This window comes from Mesoplodon mirus (assembly GCF_964341445.2).
Source record: "Mesoplodon mirus genome assembly, chromosome: 6".
In the NCBI taxonomy this organism is placed as follows: Eukaryota; Metazoa; Chordata; class Mammalia; order Artiodactyla; family Ziphiidae; genus Mesoplodon; species Mesoplodon mirus.
Window position 1 is genome coordinate 132,585,802 of NC_138982.1, and position 20,718 is coordinate 132,606,519.

Genomic DNA, 20,718 nt, shown 5'->3' on the forward strand with positions numbered 1-20,718 from the left:
ATCCACCATCATCTAGCTTCTAGGTTTGTGGTTGAAATATTTGCCAGAAGTAGTATGTTCTTCTTGTTTTGGCTGTTAAGTAATTTCTTATGATTGTGAAACCTTGCATACTTTCTTTTTGAGCTTGGAATTTAAGACTTTAACTAATACTTTTTTTTTTTTTTTTTAAGTTTTCTCAGGCCCTCAATGAGTCTTTGTAAGTTTGAGCCTTTTCTTTTTTCTTTTTTTATTTTTTCTTTAGGTGATTGCCCCTGCTTTCATCTGTTTTTTATTCTTCTCTCTGAATTTGCCCCTTAGGTCCTTGAACTTGTTCTCCGAGTTCTTTATATTTTTCCTTATGAGTCACATATTTTTCTACGTAACTTTTTCTATGATTGCTCTGTGTTTGGAGCTTTCCTTCTACTTGATCTTCCAAACCTCCAGTTTTTCTCAGGGCACTGACCTCCCTCAAGGCTTCCTTCCCTGCAGACATTTTTTTTTTTTTTTTTTTTTTTTGCGGTACGCAGGCCTCTCACCGCTGTGGCCTCTCCCGTTGCGGAGCACAGGCTCTGGATGTGCATTGCTCATGGGCCTAGCCGCTCCACAGAACGTGGGATCCTCCAGGACTGGGGCATAAACCCGTGTCCCCTGCATCGGCAGGCGGACTCTGAACCACTGTGCCACCAGGAAAGCCCCCTGCAGACTTTTTAAATGTGAAAGTTATTTTATTTTAGGAAAAAGAAGCTCTTTAATTCCATGATTCAACCTCCCTTTGGCTCTTACAGCTAGAGTTTGTTTGTGTAAGACATCTTCTCTCTTTCCCAGGAGATCATTTCCTCAAAGGTCCTCTGCCAGTTGTGGGTACTCAGTTTACACTTCCTTTTTCTGTTTGTTGAGTCCCATTTGGTGTTAAGTGATTCTAGGATCACTTTTCTTGTGGAAGTTAAGTTGTTGTAATTAGCAATAGCCCACCGTAGGGTGACAGGGATTCTCATTGTTGGCTGGTGATCTAATGACCTGAAAGTTGCTGTCTCTCTCCTGGGGCCCTGGGATGTACCCTCTCTGCCTCCCTCTTCCTCTCTCTCTCTCTCTCTCTCTCTCTCAATATCCTCACTCTCAGTGACAGTTCTCTCCGAGGCCCCAGGTCAAGCAAGAACCTACCCTGTACTTGAGTCTCTCACAGTTCTGCTGGCCCTGATTATCCACCTTGAGACTACACAGCTGTACAAATGCCCCCCTCCTTCAAAGATAATTTATGAAGCAGGTAAGACCCACATTCCTCTTCCTGCCTGTCTCACCCCAGCACAGGGCTTCGGGCCTAGCCTTGGGCCTCTGCACCAGGAATCTCTTGCTTCTCATGACTCTCAGAATTGAACACAGTACTGCTCTTTGCTTCTGGAATCTGGCAGGGCCTGAAGCTTTGCAGAAAGCTGGTCTCTTTGCTCTTCCTGTTGGCTGGGTCCCAGCTACTGCTCTGCTTTGCATAGTGGGTGGTGGGATCAGAGTGGGGAGGAGGGGCTTGCAGGGGTATTGTTCCAGTAGCTCTTGGAGGCCTTCTCAGGGAAAGGAAGGAGGCCTGGTGAATTTGAAATATGATAGGAGTCTAAAAAATAGAATATATTCCAAGGGGAAAGGTAATGGATGTCAGGAACTGAGAAGCAGTAACTTCTGTAGAAGTTGGGAGGGAAGAGAGAGAAGAGCTTAGGGGTAGCAAAGACTGATGATGAAGTCCACCCTGGGACTCAGGGGGAAAGGGTGCTGGGACCAGTGAGTCATAGGGAGGCTTGGAGCTGGGACAGTGAGATGACTTTTATTGTGCAGAAAGTTAACTCTGGGAGAGATGTCTCTGGACAATACTACAGTAGGAAGAGTACAGCCTCTTGGATTAGGGGATATATATATATACCTTTGAGACTCAGTATTCTCATGATTTCTTAAGTAATTCATAGAATTCTTAGAGGATTGATGTGGTAAGAAAAGAAAAGGCCAAGCACCTGGGAGGTTTGCAATGAAGGGTACATTTCTTGCTCTTGTCTCTGGTTAGACTGCAAATTCTTTGAGAATAAAAACTGTGTCTTGGCCATCCCCATATCCCTAACCACTTAAAGTAATGCAGCTTAATACCAGTTTTTGCAGTGTGGGAGGGGGTCATTTTGGATACAGATTCAGCAGAAATGGTTCAGGGTAGGGGCTGCAGGTGATACAGTATGAAAGAGAACAAAGTCCAGCTGTAAGCTGAGGGCATAAAACTATACCCCCACCTCCCTGTGTTCTTTTTGTCACACCACATTTTTTCTCCATAAAACTACAATATCAAACATCCTTTTTGCACATAATTTGCCACCAGTCAAACAATTTCCTAATATCAGTGCATCTTTTTCAGGATATTAAAGAAGACATTTGACATATGAATTATTCTAGTTTCTGGACATCCATTTTATAATTGTTATCATACTCATTATACACTGATGTTACTGTGTGATAAAGTTTGCCATGAAGATTATAAGACAGATTTTCCTTCTTGTCTCTTATCATCTGCTAAGGCATTTGGATTTACCTTACAGGCAATGGAGCATTCCTACAAGGATTATGAGCAGGATGTGATGGGGTCTGGCTTGCATTCTAGAAATAACTGAGCTAGGAACATGGAGGGTAGCTGGAGGAAGGCAGTAACACAAGTCTAGAGGGTAGGAAAGAGAGATGTTAATAAGGTGGAAAGTTGGAGAAAGATTTCAGAGATACTCAAAAGGTGATGCCACAGAAAACCAGCAATGTTAGAATTTTGCTTTAGAGAAAAGAAGATGAAAAGAATAACTGAGTTTGGGATATTCAGGAGAGCTTTCTAAGTAAAAAGGATGTTTGATTAAAGGCTGGTGTTTAGAAGATTGGACTTTTTTTTTTCTCCAAAATGCTTAGTTAGTTTTTATTTATTTCTGTTCTTATGAATGTTTTGACCCAAAATTGCCTAAGGTAAACTAGTATTAGGCTATTGGAAAATCACCAATCTCAGAAAAAACACTAAAAGTTTTCACAACTAACAGTAGTTAAGCAAGTCATTTTCACATACAAAAATCAGTTTGTAAACTAGACATTGCTGAAGAAAATCTACTTGTCCTGAAGAAAAAGAGCATGGACTGTGAAGTCAGACAGTCCTTATTTTTTCTCCTGACTCTATTGGGTAACCAGTAAACTGTTCTGAAGCGCCCTCATCTGTGATTGAACTAATCATATCAATCTCATAAAAGATTTAATGATATAATTCATATAAAGCAGTAGAGGTCCTAGTATATAATACATGTCCCTAAAACATTACCCACTGTTATTAATTAACACTATTTCTCAGAGGTAGAAACATATTTAGCTATGGAAATTTTTTACATAAATGTCTATTACAAACATAATATTTATAGGATATAGATTTTGGGGGGTAACCTATAGTATTATCTTAATAAATTACAAATATATTATCTGCATCAAATATTAGTATGAGAATCCAATCATTGTAAGGTTGTTAAATGATATATGATACTTTATATTCTCAAAAATTAATGCTGAATCTACCTTTATCTTTAAAATGTGACTTTGATAGTCTTTTTTCAAAATTACAAAGCTGAAAATATCAAGTTTTTAAACTCTACAAGTTAATAAAATAGAATAAGTGGAGAATAATGAAAGACTATATACTTAAAATAAAAAGGCACAATTTATTAATACAAAAGACATAAAGCAGGTAACATACATAGTCATTTAAGGTAGAAAAATGTAGATAAAAACTTTCAAATCAGTTAACTGTTGGATCAAATTTGGGGAAAACACAAGATATAGTAATTCTATACCTTAGTAAAGTTGAACAAAAATGGAACAAATAGAAGATTTTATCTTTGAAGGACTTAAATGACAATTTTGACTTAAGTATCCACATAAGAGAAGATACAGTTCACAAAGGACAGGTCAGTTTTGCTTTTTGTTTTCATTACATTAATGAAAACCCAAAGTCTGTATACAAATAGTTATTAAAATATTCATATAAACATATGATTACTTGTCAAAATGTATCCTTCTCCAGCCACAAAAACTTAAAAGGAAAAAAAAATGTTTTTCACTCTCCTGAAGTCTTTAATGTTTCTAAGACTATACTTTTATCTTTCTTCTTAGTATAGCTCTGGAAAAGCAGTTTGAATGCAAAGACCCTTGACAAAATAGCGGCCTTTTAAAAGCTGTTCATTTAATATACAAGAAAAGGAAGGCCTCTGGGGAATGAGGATAAAGGAGTTAGGATTTCTAACTCCTAGGCTGAAAAATAGGATCTCAAAAAACCATTTAGTTCCCTTTACACTGCTGATTAAAGCCTTCATTTTAACCTTCATTATAAATCAAATGCATTCATCACTAAGCTGTTTTTAAACAATTAATATGAACCTTCTTCAATCTTATCCCTGGTTCCCCTGAAAAGCAATAGTTGAATTCTATTTATTCAGTGTAATGAATCAGTGTTTAATTTAAAATAGAACTATATAAGCCTGTCTCTATTTATGTGACATAAAAACGTTACTCTCATCTATATGCATAACGCTATGTCATAAAGAAATCAGTTGTAAAATAATCGTCTTTAACAATGTCATTTTGAAGTAACTGATAAAAGGAGAAAACAACATGAAGCATTTTAGAAAACAAATGACTGTACTTTCTAGAACAATCAGAACAATGTGTATAATATCTCATTCGGCTGAAATCACTTATAGAATCATAAAGAGCTGATGCACAGTTCCTGTAATTAATAGCAGGCAGTTAAGAACAGCAAATCAGTGTTTTTTGGGGGGTTCCATTTTTAGAAAATAGTGGATATTTTTGTCATCTGCATGGCTTTATAGGTAGTTTAAAAATATACACAACTACACATACTGACTTTTGGAGTACACACTCGGTGACTTCTTTTCCATGTGATAGCTTTTCTGGGTCGTTCGGTGGGAAGGTATAGAATATCTGTAGCTACTGCTCTTTTCATTGCAGCAAGAAACACAACAGAACAGTGCCCCTCCAGCGATCAGCACCAGCGCCGTGGTCCAGCCTATGTAGAGGGCTTCTCCCAGCTCACGTTTTTGGGCCATATCCACTATTGGGTTGTAGAAGTCTCTGATGATGGAATTAGCAACCCAGCTCACAGGGATGAGCACCACAAGGCCAGTGACGATGAAGACTACTCCAGCCGTTAGCAGGATGTAACCCTTCACCTTCTCATCGTCCCCGGTGCATCTGGTGCACTTCATGCCAAGGACTGCCATCATGAAAGCCAGGAAGGACAGCACAGAGGCAGCACACATCAGTCCTCTGGATGCCTGTAGGTCCGGAGAGAGAGCCAGCAGGGAATCGTAGATTTTGCACTGCATTCTGATATTAGCGTGCCTCATGCAATTCATCCACAGTCCTTCCCAGAGGTTTTCAAAAACCACAATGTTGCTTCCAATGAAGGCAGACACTCTCCACTGAGGCATGACGGTGACAGCCACTGTGCCCACCATTCCAACACCACCAAGCACCAGTCCGGCGATTTGCAGGGCATAGGTAGCCATTCTCCTCCAGGTTGGGTTTTATCTGACTGGACTCCTGAGCCGGTAGGGCTACTCTGAAGCAAGGTTCTCTGCGCCCCAGGGGAGAAGAGTTTTCCTGTAATGAACTCAGAACTCAGTGGTTTTTCAAATAAGAGCTGCTGTGCTATTTCTAACCAGATTAAATCCAGTGTTGGCTGGCTGAGTTGCCCACTCACCCTCACTCCATTGACTACTGCAGGTAAACTTACAAATCAGGTGGGGCAACTTTCTCAGCCAGTAAGAGGGGGATGGTAACTCATGTGTGTCTAAGCCCTCAAGAGATACTTTGGAACTGCTAGACCTGCACATAAACATATTCTTTGTACTTCTCATTTGTCCAAGACGACAGCCATATATTTACCTGGAGGCATAATTAGGAATGCTTGCACAATCATCAAGAAACGCATCAATCCTTTAAGATGTGAAAGTTACAACTTGTACTGGCAATGCAGAAACTTTTAGTAAGAGCTGCTGTGACCAAGATACAAAATAAATTCTCTGCCTAAGAACTTTGCTAGGACTGTCACAGTGCCAAAGTGAAAGGAGAGCAGAGAATTGATAGATTGCTCATACCTGAGAAACCACATTCTTTGGGACACATATGATCCAAGTGGTTGATTTAATTTACCTACAACTTCAAAGCAAGCTTGCCTGTAGTGAAATCAGGGAACAGATCATGCCAAAGGACAAAATAAGGCTAAAGTAATTAAATATACAATGTTGTCCTCCTCCATGGCACCGAACACTTGTTTTCTTTTGAGCCAGGGAGACTACTCATTAGTATTTTCCTAATAATCTTGATTTCTAAGGGGGAAAAAATTGCAAAAACAAGAAAAAAGAATCCATGCGATTTTCTTCTGCTTTCTTCTTCTGGATTCTTATGTAGCAAGCACTCACAATAGCAATTAAATGATGCAGTGGCTTACAGGTTGCTAGCTTATTCTGTGGCACTATCTTTACTACTCTGTCTTCCTAGACCTAAGCAACTAGAATTCTACAGATGGTGCAAGCATCCTGAGTCTATACAAATTGTTGATATTTCTAAATAAGTATTTACAGGACAAAATGACTGTATTCATTGAATCAACTAAATGTGTCAATTAAACTTGTCTTTAATTCCATATCTGCAGGAGGAGGTAGAAACCCCTAATGTAATGCATTTTCAACGGTCTCATCTCAAAATAATAATGATGACAACAGTGGAGCTAAAATGAACATACATGTTGATCTGGGAAAACTCCACTAGCAATTTTCTTCTGGAGGGCACCTCGAATGCACTGCCCTGTCTTTGCAAACTTCAAATGCTAATTTCCTTTCATTTTTGCATCATAAAAATGATTTTTTATTTACAATTTTACTTCTTCTCTGCTTCCTTGTACTATCTTAAATCTAAGTATGGAAGAAAACATCTCCTGCTCACTTGTTAAACTTTGAAAATTTAATGGTCCAAAAAATCTTAGTGGTTTACAGAGGTTAAAACAAAAGTACTTTGAAGGAGGGGAAGAAAACGATGCCAAAATAAACTGTCTTCTAAAAAAAAATAGGAATGTCTGGTAGGCCCAGTTGTTATTATTTTATTAGACTGGACACGTTGAAATTATGAAAAAATTAAAAGCTGATATTTACAGTAATCATCCTCATTTGTTGGCCTCATTTAAGGACGAACCTAGAGCATATCCCTTTTGCTAACAGAAAATATCTAGCATTTTCTCCTTCAGGTTTGTATCAGTTACAGACTTGTGGTAGAGGGGGAAATAAGTTAACCTCGGAAAAGTAATCTGTAATCCATAAAAAGAGAGTTGAAATCTAAACAGCAGATTAGTATTATTTTTATCTTGAATTGCCAACCTGGGCAAAGGGAATGACTTGACAGAATTGGAAAATGAAAAAGGAATGACATAACTGGTTGAGATAATGACAAACTAAAACTATATATATATATATATATATATATATATATATATATATATATACACACACACACACATATATACACATATATATGTGTATATGTGTGTATATATATTTACATTTGTAGAGAAGCAAATCAAAATCTCTAAATTCATGTGACATGTTTTTTAGGAGTCCGTTTGAATATTGCAGAATATCTACATAAAAACAGGAAAACTTGTGATGGAAATAGGTATCTACATATTTGAGAGCCTCAGCCTTCACCTAGGAGCTGCCTCCTAGGTGTGGATTGATGTACCCGTTGCCTTCGTGCACTATCAAACCTCTCTTCCTTGAAGCATTCAGCTTTATTTACCAAGACCTTATTTCACACAAAAATATTCCCCCCATTTCAAAAATATTAGTACTTTACTCCTGAAATTTTCTTAGCCAAAAGATTGCGATCAGAATGAGAAATCAACCTTGGGTTCGCGTTAGAATAATTATAGAGTTAGCTGTCCTATCAGGAATTAGCCCAGGGCCTCCAGGCAGGTTTCTTATCACACAGTGATCCAGTTAACCCCATGATATTCTGAAATAACTGTGCCCTAAAGGTCAGATGAAATGAGAAAGACAGGGAAAAATGGCTATACTAAGTTTTCTAGGGACAGAAAGCTCTAAATTCAGAGCTTAAAAAGTCAAGTTCACTGTTTACTGACTTTTACGTAATACTATGTCCCTGAGGTGATTAACTTGTCTACAAAATTCAGATAGCAATAATGCTTAGAGAATTAGCTGATAAATAACATTTTTTACTCTTCTTTAATTTAGAACTACAGAGCAACCTACAGAGATTGTTCTATCATTTTTATTCCATTTTTAGGAGGAACCCAAATATTAACAAGAACCCAAGAAAGAAAAGCATGCCCATGTTGACCCACTATGCTCCCCTGGTCTCTAGAGATCTCCCTTTTGTCTACATTATCAGAAGCATGATTTAAGTTTGGCAATTAAATTTACTAAATTAAATTTAGTCCTGACAGTTACATAACACATGCAAAGGCTTCTTCTTTATAAATGATAGCACACAATGTCACTGTCCGACTGCCCTTGTTTTTGTCATCCTTACTGTTAGAGCAGTTAATCTTTAAACAACAACTCTTTAGTCTGGGGTGCCTATTAGTTCTCATCACTACTTGAAATAATGTTTGTTTCTGCCCATCAAGCCATTGCCAATTTCTACTGTTTTCTGAATTTTTTCTTGTATTTATTTATTTATTTATATTTTTAAAAGATTTTTATTTACTTATTTTAATTTTTATTGGCGTATAGTTGATTTACACTGTTGTGTTAGTTTCTGCTGTACAACGAAGTGAATCAGTTATATATATGAATATATCCACTCTTTTTTAGATTCTTTTCCCATATAGGTCATCCTTTTTTCTCTGTTGTGTTGAGAGTTTTCAACCTGTGTTTATTTTTAATTATTTTTCACTGTTAATTAACTGTACTTGGCTGACCATCTTGTCCTGAGAAAAGAAGATTACATATCAATAGGTCTCTTTGTTTGCTGTTCCCAAAATACTCTTGGTCATTGCCACATGTTCTTGAACTTTCATCCTATTTGTCTTCGTGATGTTCTCTGCTCTCAAAGTTCTGTAGCCATTAACAGTTCTCTGTGTTCACCACCTCCCTATGGTTTATATTTGCTCTGCTTAAAAATGAACTCCTTTCTTTATAATAATTGCTGTGTCTTAGTTCAGGCTGCTTTAACAAAATACAATAGACTGTGTGGCTTAAACAACAGAAATTAATTTTTCACAGTTCTGAAGTCTAGGAAGTCTGAGATCAGGGGGCCAGATTGTGGAGTTCTGGTGAGAGCCCTCTTTGTGGTTTTCAGTCGGCTGTCTTCTTGCTGTGACCTCTCATGGCAGAGAGAGTGAGAGAGTTCTATTCTCTTTCCCTTCTTATAAGGGCACTAATCCTATGATGAGGACCCTACTCTCTTGACCTCATCAAACCTAATTACCTCTCAAAGCCCCCACCTCTAAATACCATCACACTGAGGAATAGGGTTCAATATATGAATTTGGGGAGGACACAAACCTGCAGTCGCTAACATCTAGCTACTAACAAATCCAAGCAATTAAGTTCACATAATTCTGAAAAATCTTTTCTTCTTGTCTCAGGAGTCCTTTTTGTTCCAAGGTTAATTAAAAAATTGAGTAAACATAAATAAAAAATACACAATGGGAATAATGATTATTGAAATGTTTTTGTCTTTCTCCTACTTTTCATTGCATTTTTAAAAAATTAAAATCTGAGTTGCAGTGAATTATGACATACTTTGGGAGATAGGTCCACATGTTTTATTGCATGTAGTGTATGTGATAACCCCACTAAAGGACAGGACATTCAGGGAGATCTTTTTTTTTTTTTTTTTTAATTAAGCTATATACTGTGGGAATTATTTTCACTAAATTAATGAGCAATCTCTATGGACTAATTCACATGAACCATCCTACTTCTAATGATTTGTGAAAATTTCTTTTAAAGCTGCTGAAATTTCCTAGTAATAACAATAGTTACAGAGTATTAAATGATCCCTATGTCACAGGTTACTTACATGCACTACATCTTATATTTAAAACCTCCTTATGAAGTAAGGGTTATTAGCCCCCTGTTATAATTGAATAAATTAAAACTCAATAGAGACTGTGCCTTTTCTAAGGTCACACAGCTTTTGCTTGCTGAATCCACAGAAATAGAACCTAGATTCAGACCTAAATTCCCTGTTTTTTTTCTGTATTATCTACAATCTCCCGAAGGAAATTAAAGAAAGGAAATCTCTTATATAAACACATATGATCAAAGTTAATGAAAAACAAAATTTGTTGAACATGTTTTTTTTTTTTTTCTATGTAGTTCATTATTGAGAACTATTTGCATGGCTAAGCTTTGTGATTTTTATTTTTCAAATATCTGATTCATTGATATTTGAAATATATATCTTTTGATACTCTATTCAGAGAAGTTTCTCCTGGGGAAACACACCAGTTATTCCTTGTTTAGAGTTTCAGAGAGTCCCCCACTCAGAAATCATTATTGGGCACCCCTTTCTTATCCATCTCTCATTATCATCTTCATCTTGATAGTTTCTTAACTACAGATTAGGTCGTGGTACTTAATGATCTAACCATTGCTGGACACATATTTGGCTAAAATAAGAAACAATTTTAATGCAATGAAGTGAACAGCTTCATGTATCAGCACCCTCAGCTTATTGTAATACAGGAAAACTTTTCTTTGTGTTTTACAGGACTTGTTGGTGATCAACAGAGGTAGGACAGGATACTTTTATTAGTTCACTAAAATTATTCTTTTCAGTGACTCAGGAACAACTTTTCTGTCTTTGACAAAAAGCCAAAATAAAAAAAATTTGTAAGTTGCATAAAACTGCATTCCACATGGTTATTTTTGGAATTGCTTGAAAACTATTTTCTTAAACTTTTCATCTCATGTCACAATTCTTTTTATTGAAATGTAAAGAATGATGTGCACCTTTGAACGAGGAAAACAAAGCGTCCATGACAGAATTTATTTATTTATTTATTTTATTTGGCTGCATCGTGTCTTAGTTGTGGCACGCGGGATCTTTGTTGCGCACGTGGGATCTTTGTTGTGGCACGCGGGATCTTTGTTGAGGCATGCAGGCTCTTCATTGCGGCACGCAGGCTTCTCTCTAATTGTGGCGTGTGGGTTTTTCTTTTCTCTAGTTGTGGCGTGAGGCTCCAGGGCACGTGGGCTCTGTAGTTGTGGTGCGTGGGTTGCAGAGCATGTAGGCTCTGTAGTTTGTGGCACACAGGCTCTCTAGTTGTGGTGCGTGGGCTTAGTTGCCCCGTGGCATATGGGATCTTAGTTTCCTGACCAGGGATTGAAACTACGTCCCCTGCATTTTAAGGCGGATTCCCATGGGACCACCAGGGAAGTCTCCATGACAGAATTTAGAAACAAAATCATCATCTCCCTTAAGAGAGGAGACAAATTTCTGGCCAGGCAGAGACATTAATTGGGACCAGAAATGGTAACATCTGATAATAAATAGGGCCAAAAAAGAACATTTCTTATCATTTAATTTTGAATCCACAGCAATTCACATCAAGTTTAACTCAGGTTAACTACAAAAAGGAAAAGAAAAGACAAAGCATGTAGGATAATATCTTCAATATGATTACATATGCTTAACATAATATATTTTTTTAAATATTATGTAATACTATTATGTTAATAAGAACTATTCAGAAAATAATGTTATATTAACTATTAAGATTATTAAACTATATAATATATTAATTTTATGATTTGATCCTTCCAACTACCTTATTAGAACAGCACTATTATTATATCAGTTTTATTAAGGAAACTCAGGCTTATGAAGTTTAAGTAAATGGCCCAGAGTCCCACAACTAACTAGTAGAAAGGACAGTGTAGGAACTCAAGTTTGTCAGACGTCTGAGGCCATGCTCTTGAGCCAGTTTGTCCTTACAGACCTGCCTCCAAATCAGACTCATTGCTTGCATCATTTTATAGTTTTACGCCTTGCTGTTCTCTGGAATAATGCTCTGCACATTGTGGGTTTTCAATAGCATTTGAAGCAGGATGGAGAGTAGTAATAACTTGTCTCCTTTCCCTGCAGCAAGAGCCATTGTTCAATATGAGAATCATAAGATGAAAATTTATTATTGAAAAGGCCACACACATGGAAAACACACAAACACACACGTCCTTATGAGCAAACAGTGAATATGGGAGCTCAAGAAATGACTTTCTCTTGTAAAGTTGGAATTAACAGGACTGGGTAACGTAATTAACCAGGCAAATAGAGCTAGGCCTATTACTGATTAATTTACAAAACAATTAACCTTCCACTTAAAATTCAAATTAAGATTCTGTCTGCCTTAGGCAAACAGTGTTTGCAAATTTTGGTAGGGTTAGACATTAACTGTTTTACTTAAAACCAACTTCAGACCACAATGGGTAAGAATATTATTGGAACGAGCAGTGCATGGTATTCTTGACTTTTAATTATTAAAAGAAAAAGAAAATATTGCAATATATTACAACATGCTGGACTTCCTAATATCTTTTCAATGAGAATATGAGAAAAATTAAAAGCTGTACAATTTCTATCTCAAATACTGATAGAGAATTTGTAATTTTTGCAAAATTTTCAAAATGATGACTCATGAAATATCTTCTGAACATTTCCAACCATCCAACAAATATATTATGGACAAGACACCATGATAGATACTGAGGATCAAGAAATAAATCATAGTCTCTGCTTTTTATAATTTTATATTTGCAGAGCACTGAGGGGGCAGTGGGAAAAAGAAATGCTGGGTCACTTACAATTGTCATAATAAACCAAGTCTTTAAAAATGATATTAATAACACCTGTTCATGCTTATACAGCTTTAAAAATGCCAGATTTGTTTGTTCCAGAATGATAAACAAAAACACATCCTTTGGTCTTTTAGGTATATGTCCATTTCAGGGGGTTGCAAGAACACTACCAGATGTTGTTTTTGAGGACCTTTTGATAGAGTTGCTGTGTGTTTTCTACTCTTAAGGTGTTATTGCAATACTGCAGCCTCTGGTCTCCTCAAGAGCAGGAGCCTTGCTCTGCTGTACATTCCCAAATTTCACCCAGCACTCAGACCCTGAAAGACACTAGATAATTTAGTGCTGACTTGAGTCAGGGTCAGGAGTTTGGTGCTGATCTTGTCAGTAGGTCTCACCTTGTTCATGGGAAGGCACACTACCAATGATTCAAACCATTCTTTTGACTTTGAAAAGACACACCATTAACTGCACAAGCAGGTAAGGAGAACAGCCTGTCTTCACTCCATGCAAAAGCAGCTCCAAGGCATTTGGGGACTTTAAATGAAATCAAACAACCCATGAAAAGCACCTCCAGGAGACTGTAAACATTCAGCAGAGGCAACTCAACTGTCCGGGGTAGTTACACAACTTCCTGGCTCATTCACCCTATTTCTTGTTCTTATCTTCCCTTTTCTCTGACCCTTGCTCCTTTAGGATCTTCTTAAGGATTCCTGCTCCAGGGACTTGTTTGTGACTACTGAACTGGCTTCTGGAAGGCTCTCTCAGGCAGTTTCAGCTAGCCCTCTGGTCTCTCACACTCCTGAACATTCCATCTCTTTCCTTTGTTACTCAACTGGTTGGTCCTGCCCTGTCAGGCTTCCCTCCAGGTTGAGAGCTTGGAACAAGGAAGAGTGTCTTTGTATACAGGAGCAGGATGGAAAATAGATCCAGAGCAGGTGTGAGTGATCCTCTGTGCAGCTCATGGTATAGCTGAGGATTCATTCAAAAGATCCACGAAAAACAGAAGTCATCTCTGTTCTACCTACCCTTGTAGCAAAGTATTGCATAGTGCCTGGCACATAAAAAAAAACTCTCCATATTTATTTAATATCACACAGATAGTGCTGAAATCTCTATGTCCCAGTTTTTGATATCTCCTTAGTGACTCTGGGTAACTAGGACACTCTGGCCAAGAAAACTGCCTATTGCTCATGTATGTATTTGTTTATTTTTATTAATGTTTGTTTTTCCCAATAGAATGTAAATGCTATGGGCAAAGTGACTTTGTCTTGTCCCCTGATCTTATATCCAACCACTAGACATTACCTGGTTCATAGTAAGAGCTCAGGAAATATTTGCAATAAATGAATAGTATCATTTAAGTAAAAACTCTAAGCACATAGAATTTTGTTAATCTCCTACATGTAAGTTACATCACTTTGTCAGACTTTTTCAGGTCAATACCTAAGCAGAGAAGAATCTAAAATATTACTCAGCTCTGGCTCTATCAGCCTTTCACTACACATTTAGCTATACCCTTTAAGGGGTGAAAATAACATCCCAGTGAGCCCATGTATTTTGCTTCAGCATTCATCAAGTTTGAGTATTTTCAGCAAAAGGCTTCCATTTTCTTATTTGTTCTACCTCCCTTCTCTTTTCTCAGTACACAGATCCCCATTTTTTGGTAGTGCTTACTATTATTAATCAAATACTCTTTCAGTTATCTTGGCAAATATTGGTAAATTGGGAATCTAGGTTACCATTTTTGTTAAATATATAATTATAATATACTGGAAAATTATCACTTATTATTCTCTAAATATACTAAAATAATAGAAAAAAGATATAGAATGTTATATCTTTAGGAACGTTAAAAAATGTTAAGAAGTTAAAAAAATAGAGTACTTATATATTTTTTAACTTTAGAAAGAACCTGTATGTATCTTTCATTCATTTTTTCAAATGGAAAAAGCAAAATTTATTCCCTTCCCTACTATTTAGGAGTGGTTCTGATGTCTCAGGAACTTCACTTTACTTTGCCCATCTTCAAATTGGAATTCTTATAAGTCAGTGATGTTGTAGGAAGGGGCTTCATTTAGCAGTATTAAGCTACTTCAGTAGTGGTTTCAATTGCATCAGCCTGCCTTCATCAGTTTGCCTTGTTGTGATTTACTCTGAACTCAGAAGGGGAAGGGAAAGAACTTCCACTACAAATGAGTGTATGATCAGTCCATAAGTGAGCTATTACTGGGGACTTCTTTGGCTTCCAATGAACAGACTAACTTAGCTATAAAACTTGAAACAGTGATTTTATTTGAAAATAATTAGAAATGTGCAAGTATTGCTGTTTAAGTGTGTGTGTTTCCCTTATTTTTCAGTCGAAATTTGTCTCAAATTTTACACTGTTTTGAGCAAAGATTTTTAGAATTAGCAAAACAGAAAATAACTTTTAAAGTATGCTTTTGGTACCTCAAATTGTGGACAGTGTCTCTCCTGGGGATTGTAACATAGATGTGCTTATATGTGTATGAGTGGGGTTATAAAGGAAAGACTTTCAGATTCTGTAGAATCTACGTTGTTTGAATTCTGTACATGAGAATATGTCCTTGTAGTATAAATAAATAAATAAATAAATAAATAAATTTTGCATGTAACATTTATATAAATATAAATATGGTTCTTATAGTTCCCTTGAGATTCAGATTCCATTTAAATAATATGTATTGATCATCTAACACATGCTAGAAACATTACATATACTACTGTAATTGAATTAGTCTATTCTTTAATTTGGAAATGGTAAACCCCCTTTGGCATTAAAAAAAAAAAATCCCTGGTGGTACAAGTTTCATTAAAGAAGGGGCATTCTCCTTACAAAGCAATTCACAGCTGACTCTCTGAGGTTGTGATGGGAACACCCAGAGTAGAAGAGAATAGACTTACAGTGAATAGACTTATTCAGTGAATACACTTAATCCTACAGTGAAAAGATCAGAAGAATAAGGCATCAGTCCAACTGGATTTTGACATCCCCAAGCTCTACTCTCACACACCATTTTCTCACTTTACATGTTGACACACTTAACTCATCTACATATTTGTTATGCTCTGTGGCCACACTCTACGATCCTTCATTCTAGGCTTGAAATCCCAATTACAATGATTCCTTTGTGTCAGGCACTGGTCACCATGGAAAATGTTAAATCAGTCAACAAAGTCAGATTCAGGAAAACCTCTCAAGTCCATTTTCCATCTAAGGAGGAAATTTCCTGCTATAAACAGTCCCAGTAATTAACAGCTTGACTCAAATGTCATTTTAAGTCCTTCATTTGTTTATCCCCTCATTAATTCATCAAATATTGATTACCCAGTGACTGCAAGACCGATGTTGCTCTAAGAACTGAAGATTAACTAGGCACAAGGCACAGTCCCTGCCTCAAGGAACTTATGGGCTAATTAGGAGAGAACACTTGTTGCAAGCATGACTCCCATTTAGAGCCACCATTTTCATTGATTGTAAAATCATAGGATTTATGACATAGTGTCCCAAACACAAATGCCTGCTGGGACCAGGATGGGGACCAAAAAATAAAAATAATTAAAAAAAAGCAGGGCAGGCAAGGACAGTGAATGCTCCCCTAATGCAGCAAAAGCTGCTCAAATCCAGCTGATGTTTGCCACAAGGAAGTGCACACTTGTGTTATGAGAACTTTCCATTCTTAACAAGAAGACAGAAATCTGGGCTTTTAAATGAAATTCTTCAATTTTTAACATTGCCAACAGTGTGATTGCTGAACAAAACATGTGGAACAACTTTGGTACAATGTTTGTCAGTTTCTAACCACGTTTCAAGACACCGTGACCTCCAGGTATCAACTGCCATCAAGAAAGCTGACCCCACCCATGTTTCAGTTTCTTTGTCAACACCAGGAGTGCAGAGCCTGCTGGCTGCCTCGGTGGAATGTTTTAAGAACTAATGGCCCTGTGAAGGACTTAGATCTCCTTAGATAAAAGTACTATACAAATAAACATTGTGATCACCAGTATTATGTTTCACCCTGAAGAGTTGCACTAGTTGTCCCAAACTATGGTAATTCAGTTCTGCATGTTGCACAAACATAGTAGAGGAGAAAGTACTTAGAGCTATTTAGTATCCACCTCTAGATGTTCCCTTGAATAACACACTTTTTTTTTTTTCCTTTTTGTAAACTACCGAAAGCATATGAAAGGCTCCCGAGGAAAATATAAATCTGCTTTCAAAATCAGTCTTTTGGGTTTCCCTTGTGGTGCAGCGGTTAAGAATCCTCCTGCCAATGCAGGGGACACGGGTTCAAGCCTTAGTCTGGTAAGATCCCACATGCCGTGGAGCAACTAAACCTGTGCGCCACAACTACTGAGCCTACGCTCTAGAGCCCGTGAGCCACAAATACTGAGCCCTTGTGCCACAACTACTGAAGCCCACGTGCCACAACTACTGAAGCCCATGCGCCTAGAGCCCGTGCACTTAGAACCCTGCAACAAGAGAAGCCACCCGAACCACCACAGTGAGAAGCCTGCGCAAAGCAATGAAGAGTAGCCCCTGGTCGCCTCAACTAGAAAAAGCCTGTGCGCAGCAACGAAGACCTCACGCAGCCAAAAATAAATGAATGAATAAATAAAATTAATTTAAAAAATCAGTCTTCATCTTAAATGGTAAGCTCAATAATTTCCGAGCTGCTCATGTTATTTGTTCCCATGTTAAAGAAACTGTGAGGACTGTGCTATTAAAATATCAGAAAAGAAGACTGGCTGGTACGTGCCCAAATTCTCTTACGGAACGTGAGGTACCAAGCTTTTCCATTCCCAAAAGGGCACTGGTTAGCCTGGTGGAGAGATGAGTGGAGGAAAACCCTTCTGCTGATCTTTCCTTTGCTTAGCAATCCCTGAAACAATGAGGAGAATATAGCAGAGGATGCTTCTGTAGATTCACTATTTCCCTAAGAGAAATTCTGTATAGCATTGTTGGTCAGACAAAACCAATATTTACCTGTGCCAATGTATTGCATGCTTGCCTTGTTTCTCTGGTTCTACCGGTGCTTAGGAAACAGAGGACAATGTCACGTGTCGGTTAGCCTGGTAGCTTGAGATATGCTCATTCCTCAGGTTCATCTTCATTGTGCCCCTTTGAATATTGCACAACAGCCCATGACAGAAACGTATTCCAAAGAGATCCAGATTGCCCAGTGTTGAATAAGAAAAAATTAGCATATGTTGGATAAATAATGCAATTTAATCAGATTCATCATTCAGTGATTTTTTGAAAGTGTTCTCTCAATTATTATGTATGAGGTCAATAAATTAATCTAGATATCCTTTCCCCCAAGAAATGTTGATAGACAGGTTTGTGTAAAATCTGGCTAAGAGCACATCTGGCTCCAAGGGATTGCCGAGACCTCTGCCTTGATCAAACAATTTTGTCCATCACCCAAGTTGTACTATAAGTGTAAATAGAAGATGTTAGCTCTTGGGCTAGACAAACACAGGCTCCTGAAGCATTTCAATTAAGATCACTGTATAGGGGACTCCCCTGGTGGCACAGTGGATAAGACTCCACACTCCCAATGCAGGGGACCCAGGTTCGATCCCTGGTCAGTGAACTAGATCCCACATGCATTTCACAACTAAGAGTTCACATGCCACAAATAAGGAGCCAGAGAGCCACAACTAAAGACTCCACAAACTGCAACTAAGGAGCCCTCCTACTGCAGCTAAGGAGCCTGCCTGCTGCAACTAAGACCTGACGCAACCAAAAAAAAAAAAATCACTGTGTAACATTGCTTCCCAATAATATACCAAATTAAGGAATAAAGGCTCTTCCCCAAGCTAAAGAAATAATAAACCTTGGGAAGATATTGGCCCTTTAAGAACATATATGGCTACTTTTACCTTATTATAACATTATATTAGATGTTAATAACCCATAAAAAAAAACCTCAGCTAGACATGAAAGAAAGAAAGAAAGAAAGAAACAGAAACAGAAACAGAAAATCAAGCTCTTCTAGTGTCATGTGCTTAAGATATAGAGTACCCAGTCTTGGAAGTGATTTAAGAACCATTTTTAAACTTTGATATCAAGGTAGGAAAATTAAGATAATTCAAAATTCACATGGAAAATTTGAAGCAGAGCAAATAGAAAGAAATATCTTCTGTTTTTTCCTATAATAATACTGCATAATATGATAAGATTTCTGTATACAATAATGGGCTTAGGATCTGATGTATTCCAAATAGCGTTATTCTCGCAGGACTGATTTATTTCACAGTGCCCATACAGTCATGATGACCATTAAAGAACAATATGAACTCACAGATAAAAGAGTATATTGGGATTCAACAGGCTGAGTTTCATATACTCATCCTTGACTTTCTTAGCAGTGTTGGAAAAGTAATGAAGAATTACATTTTCATTCCCAAAACACAGACCTATTGGGTTATAAGTTCATTAAAATATGAGGTATTCTTAAAAAAATACTATCATTATTCTTAAAAAAAAAAGACAAGAAGATTATTAAAGTACATGACAATTAATATTCAAATTTATGTTTCCTCTGTAAAATTGCACCATGGATAACACCTTGATTTGTATCCATTACTGTGGGTGTAGAATTTATTAGTCTTAGCTCTAGGGAAAAAGGCTGCTGCCTACTGAAAAACAGTGGTGTCTTCCTGGAGCCCAAGGGCATTTCCTTAAGAAAGTCTACTGCTATTGTGGCCATTCATGTTTCTAAATGATATGAAATGAAAAGTGAGGTGCCATGGTCTTCTCTCTAGTACTTAAATAAACAAAGAAAGAGCCATACGTATATGAGGCTGAGTAGCAAAAGTGTTTTGTGTAGGGAGGATCAAGTCAACTGTAGAGTGGGTGTGAAGGGTATGGGGGGATCAGTAAAATATAGCACTTATCACTATTGAAACCTATGATTTGCCAGGTGTCTTAAAAGGAATATAGTATTAATCCTGTGCCATACCTCCAAGATAGATATTATTCTCTTCACTGTCCAGGTTAAGGAACTGAGGCCCACAGAGATTAAGAGCAATACATGGCAGAGTTGGAACACTATCTTGAGTCTTTCTTCCTCCAAAGTCCATACTGTGTCTACTTCACCATGCTTGGTCTTCAACCCTCGTTCATTATAAAAAAGCAACCTACATGGAAATTTTTTTTAGGAATATAATACATTCAACTAACTCACTATCTAAGGATTAAGAATAAAATAATAAAATTACTTTTAACAAATACTTAAAAATCTCTAAAATGTATTTGTCTTAGAGTTTTTAGAGTTTTAGAATATAGTCAGATTTGGAAGAAATAAAGTTTAAAAAAATCTGTTGGTAAAGTAAAATACTAAAAAGATGTAAACATTGAGAGAAATGGGCAGAAAATGAGAGACTCTGACAATAGAGATCACAAAAATATAGACAAAAGAGAGGAAGTGAGACAGAGGTAGAGGGAAAAGAACAGGGAGGCATACATAGACCTGAAAAAGGCAGGTATGGAGTTGACCCAACACCTTCCAGCCATGCTCTGCAGGTCTCCCTGTACTGAAGAGGTTGGAGAATGAAAAGTTATTTTTTACATATTCTTTTTCAGGTAATTCTGGATGCTACTTAGGCTCCAAAAATTAGATAAACTTCTGTAAAACTTGTTTGGGCTTTGAGTTAAACACAAGAAGAGAGGGGATGGTTGCAGCATATCCACGTTGTTGGCATTGATAGTGAAAGAGGAGATATATTTCTGTGGTGGTGACTAGTTAACATGGAAAGCAAGAACGGCTCCTCCCTTGGTGGCTCAAATTTGCTTTGTGGTTCTGGGGATCATTCCTAAAGTCCTAGGCTA

At 37.3% G+C, this 20,718-nt stretch overlaps 1 protein-coding gene across 1 annotated transcript; it reads right to left on the bottom strand.

Annotated features, from left to right (window-relative positions):
• Positions 1-3,660: 3,660 nt before the first annotated feature.
• Positions 3,661-5,747, bottom strand: CLDN8 (claudin 8). Its single transcript, XM_082625382.1, has one exon. It carries the CDS (start codon positions 5,547-5,549, stop codon positions 4,872-4,874), a length of 678 nt encoding a protein of 225 aa, XP_082481508.1. The 5' UTR covers positions 5,550-5,747; the 3' UTR covers positions 3,661-4,871.
• Positions 5,748-20,718: the final 14,971 nt, after the last annotated feature.